Here is a 21,380-nt window from a genome sequence, read left to right as displayed (position 1 = left end):
ATGTAATTTCTTTCTCCAGCTACTTATTTTCTCTCCCTAATGTTGGGAAAATTGGTTTATGTGCCAATTTGTTTGGTGTACTTGATGATTTTGGTAATTTGTAATAGAAAATAAATAGTATTTGGAGTGTGAGATTGTGTTTATTTAATTTAGCATGTATGAGACTGATATGAACAAATATTACGGTATATATTTGGACAAGTATGGCAATATATGGATAAAGATTGTTGAAGTTATTTTTTAAATGTGCTATTTAAAAATTTTATTGTGATTGAGACTGGTCCAACATTGGTTATGACTTCAAAGTCCTCATTTATTTATGACTTTTTGGTCTTCTCAGTAGCGTTCTTCTGGGGATAGACACTCTCTGTAGCCTATCAGATTTGACCGCAAATGAAATAACACAGTGAAGCTCTTCTCTTTCATTCGCAACTTCTTTTACAGGACAACTTTTAATTTTTCTTAGTTATTTGTGTTCTCATTAAAAGTCTTTCGTATGGGCCAGCCCATGTTCCCATGATGAGTTAAATTAAGGAAAATATGATGCAACTTTTGACGTTGGCTGCATGTGATTTTTTTATTTGAGTAATTGGCTAAGGAAAGAACACTTATAAGCAATTAAAAAAAAATACATCAACAGATATTTATAAATTATTTCGCGTTAAACGGAGTACTGTGACTTTGATGTCTCCTCACAAGTCAAGCACTCTATGCACCTACAAAAGGATGATTGGTACAATACATCCGATCAAATTATGAAGGCTTTCAAAAAGTCTAGCATGCATGCCATGTGCCGACACTTTCGAGAAAATTTTATCAAACCATAAAAGTAAATGGATGTATCCTTTTTTTTTAAAAAAAAGAAATTTAATAATAAAAATTAGTCATATGGACTTATTGTCGGCCATCAATTTTCTAAGCTTTTCATATTAATTTATTAATTTAAAATTTTTTAGATTAACTTTTTTCTCTTTAACGATAATTATTTTCGCTTGATAGCCATTGTTTAAAATTTCATAAAGTTTCTATTTTTAGACTTTTAGGTCATTACATTGGTGGTGGTAAAGTTGATGTAATTAAACTTGTAAATCAATTTGTGGTTTCACTAAATGATGATAATAAAGGTTAATGAGTGAAAATCGGTATTGAACAAAGTCTGTGAACAAATCTCCCTCAGATCATACAGTACTCATTATTTTATTATTTGTTGTACATACTTGCGCCTTTTTGTTTGGAGGAGGAAAAGATACACTTTAATTAACCTTTGCCTGTGTTATTTGTAAATAACCTTTCCATACAATTCATGTATTTTATTATATATTCATTAAAATAAATAATCTATAAATACAAGACAAGTAGAGAATTAAAATTAATTTAAAACAAACACGAGTCAATAAAATAAAATTTTTACAAACTATGAGATTTCTATTTTCAGATTTGTATTGGGCTGCAAATTTTTTCGTCCCTCTCTCCTTGTATTTTGTTTTTGTTTTGATTATTTTGATTTATTGATTAATATGGAACCCATTCAATGCGTATTCTTTTTTATTTAAAACAAAATTACTTGGTTCCATTAAAAAAAAAAACACTCGTTCCCGTTGAAATAGCACTGCGAATTATATATTCATCAATTGAAGACTGTTGATAGCTGTAATATCCATGTGGTAAAATTAAATGAGAGAAGATTAAAACAATATCTTCTAATATTAAAAAAACCAGATATTATCTACCTAACACGCTAATTATAATTAATATTTTAGTTGAATTTCTTAATCTTATCATGAGAGATGTTATTTTAATTTTCCATTTGTCGTTGTGTTTGCATGCCTTGACTTGCTTTGGAATTGGAGAAGTATAAAATGATGTGTGCTTTCCTAGATACACAACTTGCAATTTTGACAAGTCTGATATACTCAACATGAAAAAATCTCCTTCCTTTGTTTTCCTGATCTTCTCACTCCATTGCTTCATATCCTCCTTAGCCTGGATTGATGCAAACATCACTACTGATAAATCTGCACTTCCTAGCCTCAAATCTTTAATCACTTCAGATCCATATGATTCTTTATCTACTTGGTCTCTCTCTTCTTCTCCATGCAATTGGGTTGGTGTCACCTGCAATACTCACCATGGAAGGGTTCGTTCCTTGAACCTTGGTGGTATGGATCTTAAAGGTACCATATCTCCACAATTGGGGAATATCTCATTTCTTGTTGAACTTGATCTTAGTAGCAACAGTTTTTATGGTCAAATACCAAGAGAGTTAGTTCAATTGCATAGATTGAAACTATTGAACTTGAGCTACAATGACTTTCATGGACAAGTTCCAGCATGGATAGGAGATTTATCCATATTGGAGTACTTAAATATTGGAAATAATAGTTTTGATGGATTTATTCCACTATCTCTATTCAATCTATCAAGGTTAGAGGTATTCAATTGGAATTGTAATTTAATTGAAGGAACAATTCCTGTTGAGCTAGGAAGACTCAAGCGTTTGAAGATTTTACGACTTGCAGTTAAAAAGCTTTCAGGAATTATTCCCCAAACAATTTCTAACTTATCTTCACTTGAACTGCTAAGTCTGTCTCATAACACTTTGTCAGGCATGTTTTGGATTATTTTTTATACCTATATTTATTTGTGCTCTAAACTAGTCTATTTGGTTAGCATGATATTGATCATGTGGTAGGACCTAAGTTTGTCTCGACTATTTTAGTTGGACTTTTTATGCATTTTTTTAATTTTTTTCATCAATTGTTTTCAATAAATCACGTATCTATATGAAACTGAAGCAATAGGATATTTGTTTCTTTACTACAGTGCATTCAAATAATAGCTAGCATGGGAATACTAGTCTATTCGATCATTGAAAACATTTTGAAGGGTTTTCTTTCTAAATGAGTAAAGCTTACAATACATGGACCTAGAACATTCAATTTTAATTTGGACTATTTAAATTATATTTTAATTTTATTATTTATTGCTAACTGTTATTTCGTTTAAAAAAAGTTTGTAGTCAAATATTAATTTTTGTTATGTATATTATTTGCTAAAAATAAATATAATAAAATTCAAACTTTAGATAGAAAGAATTTATACTTAATTCGTATATGAAATGTATAAATTAGCACATTTATAACATGATTGGACTTGCAGGGAAGTGTAAGCTTCTTTTTTCTTCATTTTCATCTCTTTCTTTTGTTCTTAAACGAATGTTAGATGCGAACGTTGTTTTTTTGTTAATTATGATTACTAAATCCATTATAATTACACAAACCACCAAAAATCTGTGGCCTTCATTTTCATAATTGAAGTTAACTATTCAAAAAGTAAGGCGATATAACATGGCACTCACTTTTTCATTACTAATACTAGTGAATTCACTCAAAAAAAGTAATAATACTATTGAATAACTTAGTTCTAATATTGAAATTTTTGTGTTAATTTGTGTTATATCATTCTATAAAAAGAGGTTTTTGTTTAAATTCTAAGGAGTGTGACATTTGGATTGGGACACTTCAAAGGTAGTAAGCCAATGACTTCACAGATACCCCCAAGACAATGATAGCATGAAACCCACTACAACTTTTTTATATTTTATATCAGTTAGAAAAAAAAATTAGGTGAGTTAAGTCTTCAATAATTGAGAACTTAAGATTTAGGATATGCTTTATAACTCCAAAAGTACTTCCACATATATTTACATGTTAACATCCACCAAGGATCTCGCATCCATGACCTACTTTAAGTATGTGTCTTTACAAGATATAGGTTATATTTTTATCAACTAGAAAGATAATCTTAATTGGCCTATGTAAGTTAATACCCTATTGGGAATTAATAAGTTAGTAATAAATTCAATTTCCGAAAATAATTATATTTCTTAACATTGTGAGCTTTATTTTCTAAGGATGGATTTGATCATTAAGTATAAATTTTGTTTTTTGAATCTTGTGTCAATAAAAATGCATATAACTACCCCTCTCATCTTTAACGTAAAACACATGCAACACTAGATTGAGAAAGTATTAATACTGTAAACATGCATAAAAGAATGTATACTTTAGAAAATTCTTCCTTATGCTTATTCTATATTGCTTCCAACAGTTTAAGCTGAAGATATTTTCGTTCCTGAAATATAAGCTAGTTTGTCTATATCATCAAATTAAATAAATTAAATATTTTGCATTTTTTAGATGAAATTCCTTCATTTCTTTGGAACATGCCTCCTTTAAGAGAGGTTAACCTGGGAGGGAATCATTTAAATGGCAATTTTCCCCAAAAAAATTATATTTGAGCACCAACTGATTTACAAGCATGCCCATTTGTGTGTGTGTGTGTGTGTGTTTTTTTTTCCCCCCCAAAGTGATTATGAATAAAATGTCAATTAGCTCTGGATTAGAATATTAGACTAACTATTTAATCCCAAAGCAATTATGGTTAAAATGATATATATAATATAAAGAATTATATTTGGGTGCTATTACATATATGTCCCTATCCGAATATGTACATGGTTTTGGGCTGTTGAAGTAAATGATGTTTGTTTTTCTTCCTAATCTCTTGGATAGAAATAAATTTGAAATGAAATCATTTTGTTTACACACATATTTTGACGACACGCACTCACATAATGGTGAAATAAAAATTTTAAATCAGTTATATATTTGTGGAAACTTTTTTGAATGCGAAAAGTAATTTTACACCTTTAAAGGATTATATTTAATTTAAAGAATTTTATTACTTGTAGATGACAATAAGCTTTTAAGAATGTTTAATGTTGATGATTTGTAATTCACTATGATGATATAATTTGATAGAGATAATAGAAAAAGGACTGCTAAGATTTTGATGCTTCTGTCTTGTCCATAATTGTCAAACTCTCGAGTTGACTCTAGAGTTTAGCATTTTTATGTTTCCAGTTTATAAAATGATGTTAATTCACTCATAAACTCAGACTAAATATAAATTTAGTTAAACTCACGAGTTTACCTCCGAATTTACTGTTTTTATGTTTTTAACTTACAAAATCGTATCAACTAATTTATAAACTCAGACTAGATGCAAGCTTAGTTAAACTTGTTAAGCTCATCATTTTTTTTGAGTTGAGTGATTTAATTATATACTATGAAGAATTCAGTTCATAAAAATTATAAGACCTAATTCCAAAAAAACTTTTAAAATGCAAAACTAATATTAATAAAAAAAGAAAACAAAAATACCAAAAATAAGTTCCCCTATTTTAAAATTTTTATGTCTTGTATATGATAATTTATCAATGTATATGTGTTTAATTTCAATAATTTATATTTTTAATATATTTAAATTAAATTACAATCATATTTTTATGGCTATTTGTTAATAAAAGTAAATTCTTATGATTTTATGATCTGAGTTTGAGATACAAGTTTACATTCCTATCACAAGTTTATTTAAAACTCATGAGTTTAACAACCTTAGTCTTGTCTTTTATTTTTCATTTTCCCTGCATTTCTTTTCACATGCAACTTCTCTTGTTTTTTTTTTTTTACCAATAACTGTAATTATATTCATGATCTGTCTGTATATATGGACGAGTTTTGAATTTTCGTTTCTAATGTATAGGCTCTTACCAATATACTAAAAAAGCTTTTCTTGTTTTTGTTTTTAATTTTGCTATCACATTTCACGTTGTCAAATGAATTTTAATATGCATGTACTTTGTCACTTGTATAGCAATAAAAATATTTATTCTTTATTCCATAAAAATATTTAATCTTTAACAAACAAAAAATCACATATACATAGTAAAAGAAAATAAAATGGTGATAGTATTTTTATGTATATTGCTTGATGTAACTTCATGGGAAATAATAAAAAATTTTAATAAATATAATTCCAGTTATACCATAACAAGTTTGACACTTTACTATTTATCATTACTTCTGATCTTATCTTATAAAAAAATTACTTCTAATCTTATATCAATATTAATTATTGTATAAAAAGTTTAAATTATTTAAAAGTAATAACCAGATCATTTCAATGCAAGCCCACATATCCCAAGCCCAATTATCACATCCTACTGTCCATTAGTTTTTTTTTTTGGGGCCAAATTCCTGTCCATTAGTATTTGCCTTACACTTCAAATTCATATATCATTAAACACTTATTTCATTTTTTTCCCAAGAATTGTATTTATTATTTAATTAATTTATTTCATTGTTAAAACTTATTGTAGAGGAATTAAATATACAAAAAAATATATAATAAATATACAAAATAAATTTAAAATTATAATATCAGAATTGAATCGAAGTTTTAAAACTAAAAGAAATCTGTTACAACCATATCTCGCTCTCTCAAACCACTCTTCTTTTTCATAAAAAAAAAATCATTTTTAATAAATTTCAAAACCTACATACTCTAAAATTAAGATTAACAAAGCAAAATGGTACACGAACCTACATACTCCATCTAACTTGGTTTTGAATAACAACCTATCCAATAACATAAAGAAAACAAACACAAAACGCTGAAATTAATAACAAAGTACATAAACGAGATATTCGCAAGTACTCAACAAACAAAAAAAATTCATCATTATAATTATTTGGGTTTAGAAAGGAACTGTGCTAAATTTTTAATTCCAAAATTATGCTTGGTGAAATTTAATAATACTTTTCAAATTAAAGTTTTTCTTATAACAATTATTCAACAATTATTTAATTTGAAATTAAAAATTTGGGAGATAATAAATAGAACAAATACTGAAAAAGAGTTCAAATAAATAAACAATGATGAGAAGAGAGAAAAATATAAAGTTAAAATGAATAGGAGAGAAAGTAACAACAATAATCATTTTCCAGGATAAGTTGTTGGTGAGAAATTTTCAGGAGTAATTTCAACAAGAATTTCCAGCTTATCTTCACTTGAGTTATTTAATTTGTCTTATAACAATTTGGATTATTTTTAGCATATATAATTGTCTTTGTTCTGAACTTGTCAATTTGGTTTGCTTGCTATAACCCTTCAAGGATCACGTAGAGGAATATGGGTTTGTCTCAACTGTTTTCTTCTTCTTCTTCTTCTTCTTGTTTTTTTTTTTATATTTTTATGCATGTTCTTCTTTTACTTTGCAACATTTTTATCTTTTTATAAATTTGTCATCCAATTTCTGCTGTTATTATTAATCCAAACGGATAAAAAGGCTCATTTATCTTTGAATGTAATAATATTGTTTATATGTATTGCCATCGAGGAATCTAGGTTTGTCTCAATTTCTGTTTTTTTTTTAATTTATGTACATTTCTTTTTATGTTTTGCCAGCATTTTTTTTATTTTCATGTATATTTAAGTTAATATAGTCACACCATGGGAAAAATAATACTGTTATAAAGATAGTCCGAACAGATCTAAAACCAAAGAGTAAAAATAAATGTTTACTATTCTTTCATTAAGAACTTGTTTAATGGTCTGTTTTTCATTTAAAAAAATGAGTAACCCTTACAAGGCACAAATTTCGAACATTTAATTTTGATTTGGATAATTTAAATTTCATTTTAATTTTAATTTTTAAAAAGCTTGTGGTTAGCAAAACTGGTTTTTTTTTTTCAGAGTCTCCCAACAAATGTGTTTTGATACGAATGATGAAACGCAACAGCCAAATTAGATTTCAATGTGTCTCTTAGATTTTTTGTATCATAGTTAATTGAAGGAACTTAGAATCTAATTTCTTGAATGAGTTGAATACATCTTACAAGATATATAGGAATTTGCCAAAAATAATTAATTCACCAAATCTGAAAAGATAACAGTAATAAATCTAAATTAAACTATTCTAATTTCATATATCCAATGATATGAAACGAAATAAATAATAAGCTGAACTGAAGCATAAAACAATGTAATGGGCCCAATACGTTATCCTACATATCCAAATAATTGCATGCATGGTAATTCCTGTTTTAAAATAATTGTAGTTGTGTTTAATCATTTGGAATATATTTGTGTTTTTTTCCATATTATATATGTTTTTATTTTATAAAAATATAAAACTGTTACTTACATGCTCTTTTTTCTCCCTCCTAATATCTCAAGGAGACATTCCCGATGAAATTGGTGATCTTTCACAACTAAAGATGTTGTATCTTGAAGTGAATCAACTTGCTGGTTCTATACCATCTTCATTGTTTAACAATTCAAAGCTACAAGAGATTGAACTTTCAATGAATCAATTATCAGGGAGTCTTCCAACAAATGTGTGTCTTGAGCTTCCAAAGCTTGAACTATTTTTTGTGGTTGAAAATGATTTGTCTGGCGAAATACCTTCCATTTGGCATCAATGCAAAGAATTAGCGCAATTAGAATTAAGTTATAACATGTTCAACCCAGGAATCATTCCAAGTGACATTGAAAATTTGACCAACCTCCAAGCATTATCTCTTTCCGACATCAACTTGCAAGGTAAGAGTTTTAATCATAAGATTGTCTTAAATTCTATTCCACATTTTGATAAGACACTAGTGAATATTGATAGTTCTGCTAGATTACTTTTAAAGGCATGGAATATGAAGCTTTATATGTCAATTAGCTCTGGATTAAATTAACTAATCCCAAAGTGAATATGAATAAAGTAACATATATGATATATAGAAGTGTAAAAGTGAGGTGAAAGTGAAGAAAGAATTTTTAATTGGGATGGCAACATTCTAAAATCTATAAGCTAATTGTGCAAATTCATTCACAGATATACCCATATCCATATGGGTGTGTGACATCTCAAATAGAAATAAATTTGAGATAATATATCCTTTAGTTTTTCATCTTTTGTTGTCCATGTTTTTATCATGAGATTTACATGTGTGTGTTCAGAATGCGCACTTATTATGGTGAAATAAAATTTTAATTCAATTATATTTGTAGAAAACATCAAGTAATTGCACATCTTTGAAAGATTTGTAATATCTATATTTATTTCGACTATAATGATATTATTTGATAATATAAAAATAATATAATGGATAGTTTGGATTCTGATTCTTCCCTCTTGCCTTTTATTTTTCATTTTTTCCCAACGTTTTCTTTTCAAAGCAAGTTTTCTTTTCTTTTGTTTTAAAATACCTTAGAAGGAGATGTTACCTATGAAGTATTTAATAGATCCACTTCTTTAAGAATAAAAGAAAACATTCCAATAAGTATACCTAGAACATCTTTAGATAACTCCAGTATAAACTATAAGCTACAAGGAGTAGATTTTACTCCAAATTTAATAAAACTATTGTAGTATTAATAGACTCTGGTGCAGATATGAATTGCATTCAAGAACAATTAATTCCTACTAAATATTATGAAAAAATTTATGAAAAAATTGGAACAGCAAATAATTCTCGTCTTGATATAAAATACAAATTATCAAATGCACATATTTGTAACCAAGGAATATGTTTTAAAAATATATTTATGTTAGTAAAAACATTAAGTGAACCTGCTATCTTAGGAACCCCCTTTTTAGAACAAATTATACCTTTTAAAGTTGGAATAGAAGGTATAATTACTAAAATAGCTGGAAAGAAAATAATATTTGACTGGATAAGCCCTCAAATTAGTAAAGAAATTAAAATGTTAAAACAAGAATCTATATTTAGGATTAATACTATAAAAAGAAAAAAAAATCAAATAAATTTTATAAATAAAGAAATTCATTATAAGAGAATAGAAGAACAAATAAAAAAATTCTCAAATCCAACAAAGGATTGATATCCTTTCAAAAGAATTTGAGAAAGAAATTTGTTCTGAACATCCCAATGCTTTTTGGAATCGTAAAAAACATACTATTGAATTACCTTATGAAGAAAACTTTAATGAAAGACAAATTCCCACTAAAGCTAGACCTATACAAATGAATCAAGAATTATTAGAATATTGTAAACAAGAAATTCAACAACTTCTTGAGAAAAAATTAATTAGGCCAAGTAAGTCTCCTTGGAGTTGTTCTACTTTCTATGTTCAAAATTCTGCAGAAATAGAAAGAGGAACTCCATGATTAGTTATAAATTATAAACCTCTAAATAAAGTATTAAAATGGATTAGATATCCCATTCCTAATAAAAAGATTTATTAGGAAGATTACCTAATGCATCTCTATTTTCAAAATTTGATATGAAGTCAGGATATTATCAAATTCTAATAAGTGAAAAAGATAGATATAAAACTGACTTCACAGTCCCTTTTGGTCATTACGAATGGAATATAATGCCCTTTGGTTTAAAAAATGCTCCTTCAGAATTTTAGAAAATAATGAATGATATTTTTAACCCTTTTAGTAAGTTCACAATTGTTTATATTGATGATGTTTTAGTGTTCTCCAATACTATTGAAGATCACTTTAAACATTTAAATCAATTTTTTGAAATCATTAAGAAAAATGGCTTAGTAATTTCTACTCGAAAATGAAATTGTTTCAAGTAAGAATTAAGTGAACATATTTATATTTTTTCTTTCTATAAAAAGGTTTATGTTTATCTAAAGATGTTTTATAATGCTTTTTTCTTTTTCTTCTTGAAGGAGCTTGAATTTTCTCAAAACATTGTTCAAAAAATCTCCTAGTTCAAGTTTTCCTTGTTTTGTTTCATTATATATTTTCTTTTGCATTTTTATATCATTACATAATTTTAATCCTGTAATATTAATAATTTGTATTATTTCTCCATATGTTAATGCATTATAATCTACAGTTCCTAATCCTTGTCTTTGTTTTATTTTATTTTTTACTTTTTCAGCAAAGAGCTTTGGTAATCCAGAAATGAATTTTTCTTTCCAGATTTCTAAATTAGCATCTTGCCTTTGAAAAAGTTTAGATATAAAATTATCTTTGTACCACCTAAAATCTGCAAGGGTTGGACATCGCAGATTCATTAATTCAATTAAGTATTTTTCTTGTATTCTAGTGGGTTCTCCTACAAAGTGTTTTATTATAGCATATATTAATTGAGCAATATTATCTAAGTAAGTAGTTTGAATTTCTCCTTCTATTTTTATTGAATGCCACGTCCTTACTTGATGTCTCTCGGTTTCTGTGAGAACATTTCCCACCAACCTTTTAAGCTTCGAGTAAAACCTTATGTTATTAATTCAAATATATTATTATCTTGAAGTTTATTTATTCTATAAGCTGCAACAGCCATAACTATTTCTTGGGCTATATTCATTATTTCATATTCACTTAGTCCATCTATATTCCATTCATATATTGAAGATCCATCATAATGAGATGCAGACATAGTATATCTTTCTTCAAATTGAAGATCCGGGAGTGTTGGTCTTGGATAATAATTTTTTATATCTTTATATTTAGTTTTTGGGTTAAATTTTATTTTATTTATCTTCATTGTTTCTTCTTGTTTTGATATAACATTTATTCTATCCTTAAAACTTAATGATTCTAATCTTTTACGAATATCTCTTAAAATATCCGTTTGTTTATCTCTTATTTCTCATTTTCCTAAGGTCATGGTTTTAGCTTGTTCAGGAGATATGGCTTCATATTTAAATATTGGTCTTTGAGGGTTAATCAGTATATGTTTCTCTGGAATATTTTGTTGTATAGAATTACTAATATTATTTTCTAATTTATCTTCTATCCTGTCTAATTGTTGTCCTATAGTTTGAATAGCTATATTTGAATAATTATTTTGTTGAATGATTTTTTGTAATTCCTTATTTTCTTGAGGATTTACTAATTTTAAGGGAGAGGCTGTAACACTTGTTTCTCCTATTTTATATGTGATTTCTTCTAACGGAGGATGTACAGATGTAACAGAAGTATTATTTTTACATGTCCAATTTTTTGTTCTTATTGAAGTCATATTTATAGATGGGTAATTATTTTGACTAAAGGGATTAAATATTTGATTATTATAAGTATATTTTTCTAACCATATGAAAAAGTCAATATGTTCTCTTAGTTGTATAAGTTCTTCATAATATTCACATTTTATATCTTCTAATTCCTTTTTATTAAAAGTTTTAAAATACCAGTTTCTTTTTCTCTATTTTTTGGGCTCATAAACATTTTTCTTAGAATATCTTTATTTAATTCAAAATCTTCTTTCCTAATTACCATTAAAGAATGATATTCGGTTGAAGGTTTAAATTCTCTTTCGATTTGTGATTGAGTTTCAAGTTCTATATTTTCTTCGGGGTTGTCAGGAAATTCTCTAGTTCTTGAGGGTTCAGCTGTAAAAATAGGTTTAGGAATATTTGGTGTAAAATCTACTCCTTGCAGCTTATAGTTTATACTGGAGTTATCTAAAGATGTTCTAGGTATATTTATTGGAATGTTTTCTTTTATTCTTAAAGAAGTGGATCTATTAAATACTTCATAGGTAACATCTCCTTCTAAGGTAGTTATAATTTCTTTTAATTTTCCTTGTCCTAAAGGGGCTGGTTTAGTTAGTTTTGGGAATGTCCATTTTTCTGGAATTTGTATTTCACTATGTTTTATTTTCTTTGGTATTATAACCAAGGTTTTGGAAGGATCTCCTATTTCTATTAACATAGTTTCTCCTTTTGGGCTTTCCTTTTTAGCTTTAAAGTTTTGATGAGTTTTTTGTATTTTAAACATAATCCTATATTGCATAACCATATATGTAGTACCTTTGGCCCAAGTTCCTTTACTTCCTATTTCCATAACTAATGCTTCTCTACAATTATTATCTTTTAATCTAGTAACATAATTTGGAAAACAATCAAAATAAATAGGTCCTTCAAATAAATTTGATTGTATAATGCCTACAATTGATTTTTGAAAATCTTTTTCTTGTCATCTATCCCTTAAACATATGAATATAGGTTCGTTCGAAAATTAGGTTTAACAGCAACCTGTATCATACCTATATGCATCCAATTATATTTTTCTTTAAATTTCCTAATGATATAAGTGTCTCTTGTGTTGCTAGAAAATGGTGATAGTAGTGTTAATATATTAATTCTTGATGTAATGAGAATCAATATAAATTTAATAACTATAATGACAATTATATCATAACAAGATTGACACTTTACTATTTTTTTTATGAGCTGACACTTCGCTATTTTTATCATTACTACAAATCTTATATCAATAATTATTGTATAAAAACTTAAATTTTTTATTAGCCAATCTTCAATGAAATTTGTTTTTTTTTTTGGGCTGGATTCTTTGGAATTTGTTTAAAGCAAATGTTCTAAACCATAGCATTTCAATGTAAGTCCACATATCTCAAGCCCAATTATCACATCTTTGGCACATTAGTTTTTCCCTCACACATAGATAAGTTCATAGTTTTGTTTTTTTCATTTATTTCATAAGTTTCCAAGAATTGTATATTATAAGTATTTCATTAATTTTTTTTATTTTTTAAAACTTATAACAGAGGAGTTGAAAAATTTGTAATAGATAAAGATATATAAACAAACAAAATGGTAAACAAACCTACATATACCACAACCTATCCTATAACAATAAAGAAAACAAACACAAAAGTCTGAAATTGATAACAAAGTATATAAATGATATATTCTCAATACTCAAAAAATAAATAAAATACATCATTTTAATTCATTTTAATTTAGAGAGGAACAGCCCTAAATGTTTAATTCCAAAATTATACTTTGTGAAATTAAATAATACATTTCAAATTAAAAAGATGTTAAATAGGACAAATACTGAAAATGAAGTTAAATAAATAAAGAATGACGAGTAGAGAGAAAAATATAAGTTTAAATGAATAGGAGAGAAAAGAAAAAAAAGATATATCATTTTGTAAGTTAAGTTGTACGGAACAAATTTTCAGGAGTGATTTCAACAAAAATTTCCCAATCTCTTCGGTAGAAATAAATTTGAAATGAGATTATTTTGTCTTCACAAACATATATATTTTGATGACACATACTCATCTAATGGTTAAATAAAATTTTAAATCAGTTATATTTGTGGAAACTTTTCCAAATGCAAAAAGTAAATACACATCTTTAAAAGCATTATATTTTAAATGATTTTTATTATTTACAAGTGACAACGAACTTTCAAGAATGTTGAATTTTGATGATTAAGACCACTTGGATTTTGATGCTTTTCTCTTGCCTTTTATTTCTCATTTTCCCTGCATTTTTTTCCAAAGGCAAGTTTTGTTTTGTTTTTTTTTAACACAGGTAGAAAAAAATTGGAAGTAATTAACTTTAATTATGCCCATGATATGTCTACAGACCTATAGAAAACAACTTGGAAGACTTTTATTGTTTTTGTTTTTAACTTTGTCATCACATTTCATGTCGCCAAATGCATTTTAATTATGTATATGTACTTTATCACTTGCATTGCTAGAAAAATATTTATTTTATATCAATAAAAAATATTTAATTTAAAAAACAAAAAAAATCTCATATACATAATAAAATAAAATAAAATGGTTATAGTATTATTTACATATATTGCTTGGTGTGACAAATAATATAAATTTAATAAATATAATTTCAATTATATCATAACCAGATTGACGTTACTCATTATCATTATTTCTAATCTTATATCAATAATTACTGTAAAAAACTTAAACTGTTTAAAGATAAATCTTCTAATCAGAGCACTTCAATGTAAGCCCGCATATCCTTAGCCCAAAAATCACATTTTCTGGTCCATCAGTCCTTGCCTCATACTTCAAGTCCATATATAATCAATAAACATTTATTTCATATTTTTTTATCATATTTAATTGAAGGAACTTAGAATCTAATTTCTTGAATGAGTCGAATACGTCTTAGAAGATATCTAGGAATTTGGCAAAAATAATTAATACGCCAAATCTGAAAGGATAACATCAACAAATTTAAATTAAATTATTCTAACTTCATATATTCTATGATATGAAACAAAATCAATTATAATTATTTCATTAAAACTTTTTTATCTTTAAAACATAAAATAGATGAATTAAAAATTTAATAATAGACAAATATATATAAATAACTATAGAAAATCAATTACATATTATATTATAGGAATTGAATCAAAATTTTAAATATAACTAAAAAAAAAGCTAGTTCAATCATTTCTTGGGCTAAAAAATTACAACTAATTCCCCCTCCCAAAAAAAAAAAAACCAAGTTAGACAGTAATCATTGAAATTGAAATTAAAATAAAGAAAAAAAAATAGTACACCGACTAGCTATATCACAACCTATCCTACAACACTAAAGAAAACAAACATAAAACTTTATGAAATTAAATAAAAACTACATTTTATTAGCTAGATATTCTCAATAATAGCCAAATAAATAAAATGTATCATTTAATTCATTTGGGTTTAGAATGGAACTGTGCTACATGTTTAATTCCAAAATTATGCTTTGTGAAATTAAATATTACTTTTCAAGTTAAATTTTTTCATTTGCTAATTAATTGATAAATACCTAATTTGAAATTAAAAATTTTGGAGATAAGAGATAGGAGAAATACTGAAAAAGAAGTTAACTAAATAAAGAATGATGAAGAGAGAGAAAAATATAACATTAAAATGATTAGGGCAGAAAGTAACCCAAAAAAAAAAATATATCATCTTATAAGTTAAGTTGTGGGCAACAAATTTTCATTAAAAATTTCAACAATAATTTTCAACATATCTTTACTCAAGGTATTGAAATTGTCTTATAACAATTTGTCAATAGAGATATTTCAGAAAGTATTTTAGATTCTTTAAATATCTATAATTGTCTTTGTTCTAAGCTAATTTATTTAGTTTGCTAGATATAATCCTTCAAGGATGATGTAGAGGAATCTAGGTCTACTCTATAGTGGAAGACTACTGTGGCAAAGTAATTTTGATAATACATCCAGTTCTCAAATAAAAAAGATATTTTTTTTATTCTCTCTACTGCATTCGCATCATATTTGTTTTGAACTCTTGGAATATTGCAAGCAAATTGATATGATTTCATAAAGCTTTTCGTATTTCATTCTACTATTATATCTTATTTTTATTCTTTTTATGACACCTATACCTATTTAGTGTTAGAGAATTGTGAGAGCTTCTAACTACATACTCTGTTTAATGTAAAATATAAGTGAAATTCAATCATCTTTCTTCAACAGTTCTTCAATAGAAATTGATAGTAACAAACAATTCATGGCTAATACACCCTCCCTTAATTTTATGCTTTTGAGGAAATTTTGTGTACTGGTATGTAGTTGTGTGATTGCATTTTTATATGACACACTCATGTTATGGTAGGGGCACAATTCTGCTTTTCATCATTTCGTTCATTTTTTATGTTCATGTAATTTTTTTTACAGCACACACTCATGCAATGGTGGGGGCACAATTTTTTAAAGGAAAAAAAAATCTTGAAATAGAGAATCTAAATATTGAATCAATTTGTGAAGAACATTCAATGCAACTAAGTAACTAGATATCTTTAAAAGATTATATATTTGGAAAGATTTTATAGCATATGTGTGATAAGCTTCTAAGAATGATTAATTTTGGTCATTTGTTTTCTCTATGCCAATATAATCTTAATATCTTATAGACATTATAGAAAAGATTGACTCATGTGCTTTGATGCTTCTCTCTTTCCTTTTATTTCTCATTTTTGGTCCCCTGTATTTTCATGTTAAAAAGGAGTTTTCTTTCCTTTTTAATAGACAAATATAGACAATTGATCTAAATTTATCAATGAATCACATTAAAAGACACACTCACATCCCATACATGAAAACTAATTTATTCTGTGATTATTGATCCTGCCATTTAGGGGTCATCGCTTTTAAAAATTAATTGGTTATTTTTGTTATTTCTCACTGTGAGCAAGATGTCAATGATGTTCTAAAAAATATAAATTTATTTGATATTCTCCTAAAAAAATATGTGTTTTGGGCTTCCAAAATTTGAATTATTTAATGTGCATAAAAATGATTTGTCGGGTAAATTTATGGCTTCAATAGAGCATGTATACCAAGTGATAATTGGAATGTCTTTTACTTTTTTTTATCAAACGAAATGTTTTAAGTTTAATTGTATCCATGATATGTTCGTACACATTTAGTGCTAAATGATTGATTAGAGTCTTGTAACTATTCTATCTTACTTTAATGTAATTTTAGTTGTTCACTTTTAAATTGAAACAGGTGAAATTCCATTGTCTCTCTTCAACGTTTCTTCTCTAAGAATTGTGGGTTTAGCAATAAACAATTTGAATGGTAATCTTCCAATACTAACCAGCAATGAAACGTTGCTAGAAATATTACATCTACAGGTCAACTCCTTCACAGGTATTCTCAATCTGCCCATCCGTTACTTTTATTCTTTAAAAACCTTTTCATTTATGATTATCCTTATTATTCTATATTGTTAGCAAATTTTTTTAATGAAACCACTTTAAGAGTAAAAATTATAGCATACTTTTATGTTTTAATGCAATTCATTTTTCTTAACAACTAGCTTCGAATTTTTATGTCAAGAAAAGTTGTAGCACACATGGCTCTTACAAAAATCCATTTAATTTTTACATGAGGGAGTTGCCAAAAAGGTTATTGTATATTTTTCTATTAATGTTAATCCTCTAATTAACAAATTTCCATGTATTATTTATATCACTTTGTCAGAATTTGGGGAATTGCCAGTCTTATGCGCACTAACAACAAACAAATATTTTGCTCTTTGTTTAGGTAGAATTCCTTCATTTATTTGGAACATGTCTTCATTGAAAAAGGTCAGCCTTAGTTGGAATCATTTAAATGGTAATTTGCCTGAGGAATTGTGCCATCAACTCCCTTTACTTGAAGCCTTCGATGTTGCTGGTAATCAATTAGAGGGAAGCATTCCAAAATCAATAAGTAATTGCATATCTTTAAAGGAATTGTATTTGGGTCATAACTCTTTTGCAGGTATGTATAATATACTTATATTTATGTTTCCGTTTTTTTTTAATCTCTTTTTTGGATGGAGTGAATCTAAAACAGGATTTTGTTTTTCATCATTTCATCCATAATTTCTTGTTGTTCATTCATATTGAAATGGAGTAAATCTAAAATTCCATTACTTTTGTTCTAAAATTTTATGGGTCTCCTAATAACTTTAATTTTATATTTTTTTCTCCCCTTATTGAAGAAGACATTCTTTTTCTGTTTAAATTATCCATTTTAATTTTTTCAATATTTTTATCTTGCAAATTCATTAAATCTTCTGTGGCTGAAACGAGTATTACTTAAAATTATTTTTATTATATTTAACATAATTTTTAGACTTATTCTTGAACATACTAGATTAAAAATTAATCTAGTATTAAAAATTAATCTATGGTTTTAGTTACGGCGGGAGTTGGAGGGGCTTTGAAGGAATAAGGATATTTTCGTAAATCAACATTAAAAATTAATTACAATTAAAGTCTTTTAGATTTTGGAGTCATTTAGACATTTCATGTAGTTTTTTTAATAAAAAATTTAGAATCTATGAATGCGATTTCAATATGATTTTTTTCAACAAAAAAAAAATCTCTAAGTTCTTGCCGTACATAATGGGTTCACGTGTTTTATGCGACTACGACTTTTTAAGATTTTATCTTTCTCTTAATAAGTTTAATTTTACATTTTCTTCCTCGCCCCTTATACAAGATTATATTCTTTATCTATTTAACTATTTTTTCCAATTTTTTATCTTGCAAATTCATTAATTTCAAACTGAGCAAGAGAAAATACAATTTTTCTTCTACTTCTCTTTCTTCCAATCACAGCATGCCCATATATTATGCGCGTGCAGATTTTGTCGCTTTCCTATCAACTTCAACGCTATGTTTTCTCTTCCCTTTATTAAACAATACATCATTTCCCGGTTTTATTTAATTTTTGATTGTTTCTTTTTATTTTACAAATTTATTATTCCCTATTAAATAGTTATTCAACAATTACAACATAAAAATTTTTATTTCTATAATAAATCTTTTATAACCATGGCATCTCCAGGGTAATTTATGATTTCCCTAATTTTTTAAAAATTTTAGAAAAAAAAATTAATAGAAATAAATTTTATTTTTTTAATTCTCTTATCCTATCAATGTAAAAGACATGATTTCCATTGACTTTCTCGTGTCCAGGTTTTGTACCTAGAGGCATTGGTGAACTTGAGAACCTCAATCTCTTAGACTTGAGCCAAAATCATTTGAAAGGAGCAATTCCTTCCAATATATTCAACATTTCAACGTTGACACGTTTGAACCTTGGTGGTAATTTCCTCTCTGGCACTCTCCCATCATATTTAGGAATTGGCATTCCCAACTTGAGGGAATTATTACTGGAAGATAATGAACTTATTGGACAAATTCCAAGTAACATATCAAATGCTTCTAAGCTCATTAAGTTGGATTTGTCATTGAATAAATTTAGCGGAGCTATACCCAATGTACTTGGACATTTAACAAACTTGATGAAATTAGATTTGCATGGGAATGATTCGAGTGGGTTAATTCCTGATACAGTTAACAAATTACATGGTCTTCAACATTTAAGCCTCGGTAGCAATAGATTGTATGGGTCCATCATAAATGAACTTTGCCAACTCAAAAGTCTAAGTGAGTTGTATCTTGCCAACAACATGTTTTATGGAGTGGTTCCAGGGTGCCTTGGGAATACTTCTCTACGGAAGTTGGATTTGAGCTCTAACAAATTGATTTCTCATATACCCTCTTCTCTTTGGAGTCTCAAAGATATCTTGGTCTTAGACATATCCTCCAATGCATTGAGTGGAATAATTTCACCAAAGGTATCAAACTTTAGAACAATTATACTATTGAACTTGTCAAGAAATCAAATTTCAGGAGGCATCCCTACAACCATGGGTAGCCTACAAACTTTGCAAACCCTATCTTTGGCCCAAAACAAATTACAAGGGAATATTTCTGAATCGCTTGGTAGCATGATAAGTATGAAATCTTTGGATCTTTCCTATAATTATTTGTCTGGTGTGATTCCAAAATCCTTAGAGTTGTTAATCTATCTTCAACACATTAATGTTTCTTATAATTTATTGCATGGAGAAATTCCAAGTGGGGGCCCTTTTCAAAATTTCACTTCTGAATCTTTTATAATGAATAATGATCTTTGTGGGAAGTCACAATTACAAGTTCACCCATGTAGGAAAGAACACAAGCACATGTCAAATAAATTGAAGCTAGTGATAAAGTGCTCATTGCCTATCATATGCATGGTTGTCATTTTGGTTCTTTCAGGCATTGTCTTTCTAAAGTGTAAGAAAGATCATATTAAGGATTCAACCAATGGGGATTTAATAAATTTTGAGACATCAACTAGGATATCCTATTATGAGCTTTGGCAAGGAACAAATGGATTTGATGAGAGTAATCTTTTGGGCTCTGGAAGTTTTGGATTAGTATACAAACCAACTCTTTCAACCTCAAAAATAGTTGCTGTCAAAGTATTTAAGTTAGAAATGGACGAAGCATTAAGAAGCTTTGATATTGAATGTGCTACCATGTGCAATTTACGCCATCGCAATTTCATCAAGGTCATCAGTTGTTGCTCAAATGATCATTTCAAATCTCTAATAATGGAATTCATGGAAAATGGGAGTCTAGACAAATGGTTATACTCTCATAACTATTATTTAAATGTCTTGCAAAGGTTGAACATAATGATTGATGTGGCAGTTGCTTTAGAGTATCTTCATCATGGTTCTTCAACACTAGTTGTTCATTGTGATGTGAAACCAAACAATGTTTTATTGGATGAAGATATGGTAGCTCATCTTAGTGACTTTGGTATTGCTAAATTGTTTGGTGAAGGACAACTAGAAATTTATACCAAAACTTTGGCTACAATTGGCTATATGGCACCAGGTAATGGTTTAATAATATTTTTTGGATTTGTTTATATGTTCTTTTGTTTGTTATGCTTCATAAAATTTTATATTATTTGATTTGTATATCTTCATGTGTAGATATTTGAATTAATGATACAAAAGTAAAGCTTAACCATATCTTATATACTGTTTTTGAAATCATGACTTTTATACTAATTGTTGAAATTGGCATAACAGAGTATGGATCAAAAGGAGTTGTTTCTATCAAAGGAGACGTCTATAGTTATGGTATTTTGCTAATGGAAATCTTTACAAGGAAGAAGCCGACAGATGAGATGTTTGTTCAAGGATTAAGTTTGAAAGATTGGGTGAGAAAATCAACACCACATTCAATCATCAGCATTATATATGCCAATTTGCTGCACAATGAAAATCAAAATACTAATAATATATTACCACATATATTATTAGTTTTTGAGTTAGCATTAAATTGTTGCATTGATTTACCTGAGGCACGACTTACTATGATTGATGTTGTAGCATCATTGA

General features: G+C 27.3%; 1 protein-coding gene across 1 annotated transcript; it reads left to right on the top strand.

The window, feature by feature from the left end:
* Positions 1–1,918: 1,918 nt before the first annotated feature.
* LOC129286433 (probable LRR receptor-like serine/threonine-protein kinase At3g47570) lies at positions 1,919–21,380 on the top strand. The gene is made up of 8 exons (XM_054922394.1): positions 1,919–2,393; positions 2,466–2,606; positions 8,083–8,448; positions 17,147–17,290; positions 17,687–17,905; positions 19,111–20,868; positions 21,069–21,199; positions 21,372–21,380. The coding sequence occupies exons 1-8, from the start codon at positions 1,919–1,921 to the stop codon at positions 21,378–21,380; spliced, it is 3,243 nt and encodes a 1,080-aa protein (XP_054778369.1).

The sequence above is a fragment of the Prosopis cineraria genome, unplaced genomic scaffold (assembly GCF_029017545.1).
Source record: "Prosopis cineraria cultivar Desert tree isolate PC_DT_omini unplaced genomic scaffold, ASM2901754v1 PC11, whole genome shotgun sequence".
In the NCBI taxonomy this organism is placed as follows: domain Eukaryota; kingdom Viridiplantae; phylum Streptophyta; class Magnoliopsida; order Fabales; family Fabaceae; genus Prosopis; species Prosopis cineraria.
Note: the sequence above shows the minus strand (reverse complement) of the source record. Positions and strands in the feature narration are given on the sequence as shown.

What these genes read in the sequence shown, in the direction of transcription:
- LOC129286433 (XM_054922394.1), top strand. Translation starts at nt 1,919, where the DNA reads ATGAAAAAATCTCCTTCCTTTGTTTTCCTGATCTTCTCACTCCATTGC. An exon ending in TTCCGACATCAACTTGCAAG is followed by an intron (nt 8,449 to 17,146) that starts GTAAGAGTTTTA and finishes AAATTGAAACAG; the next exon opens with GTGAAATTCCATTGTCTCTC. An exon ending in AATTGGCTATATGGCACCAG is followed by an intron (nt 20,869 to 21,068) that starts GTAATGGTTTAA and finishes TTGGCATAACAG; the next exon opens with AGTATGGATCAAAAGGAGTT.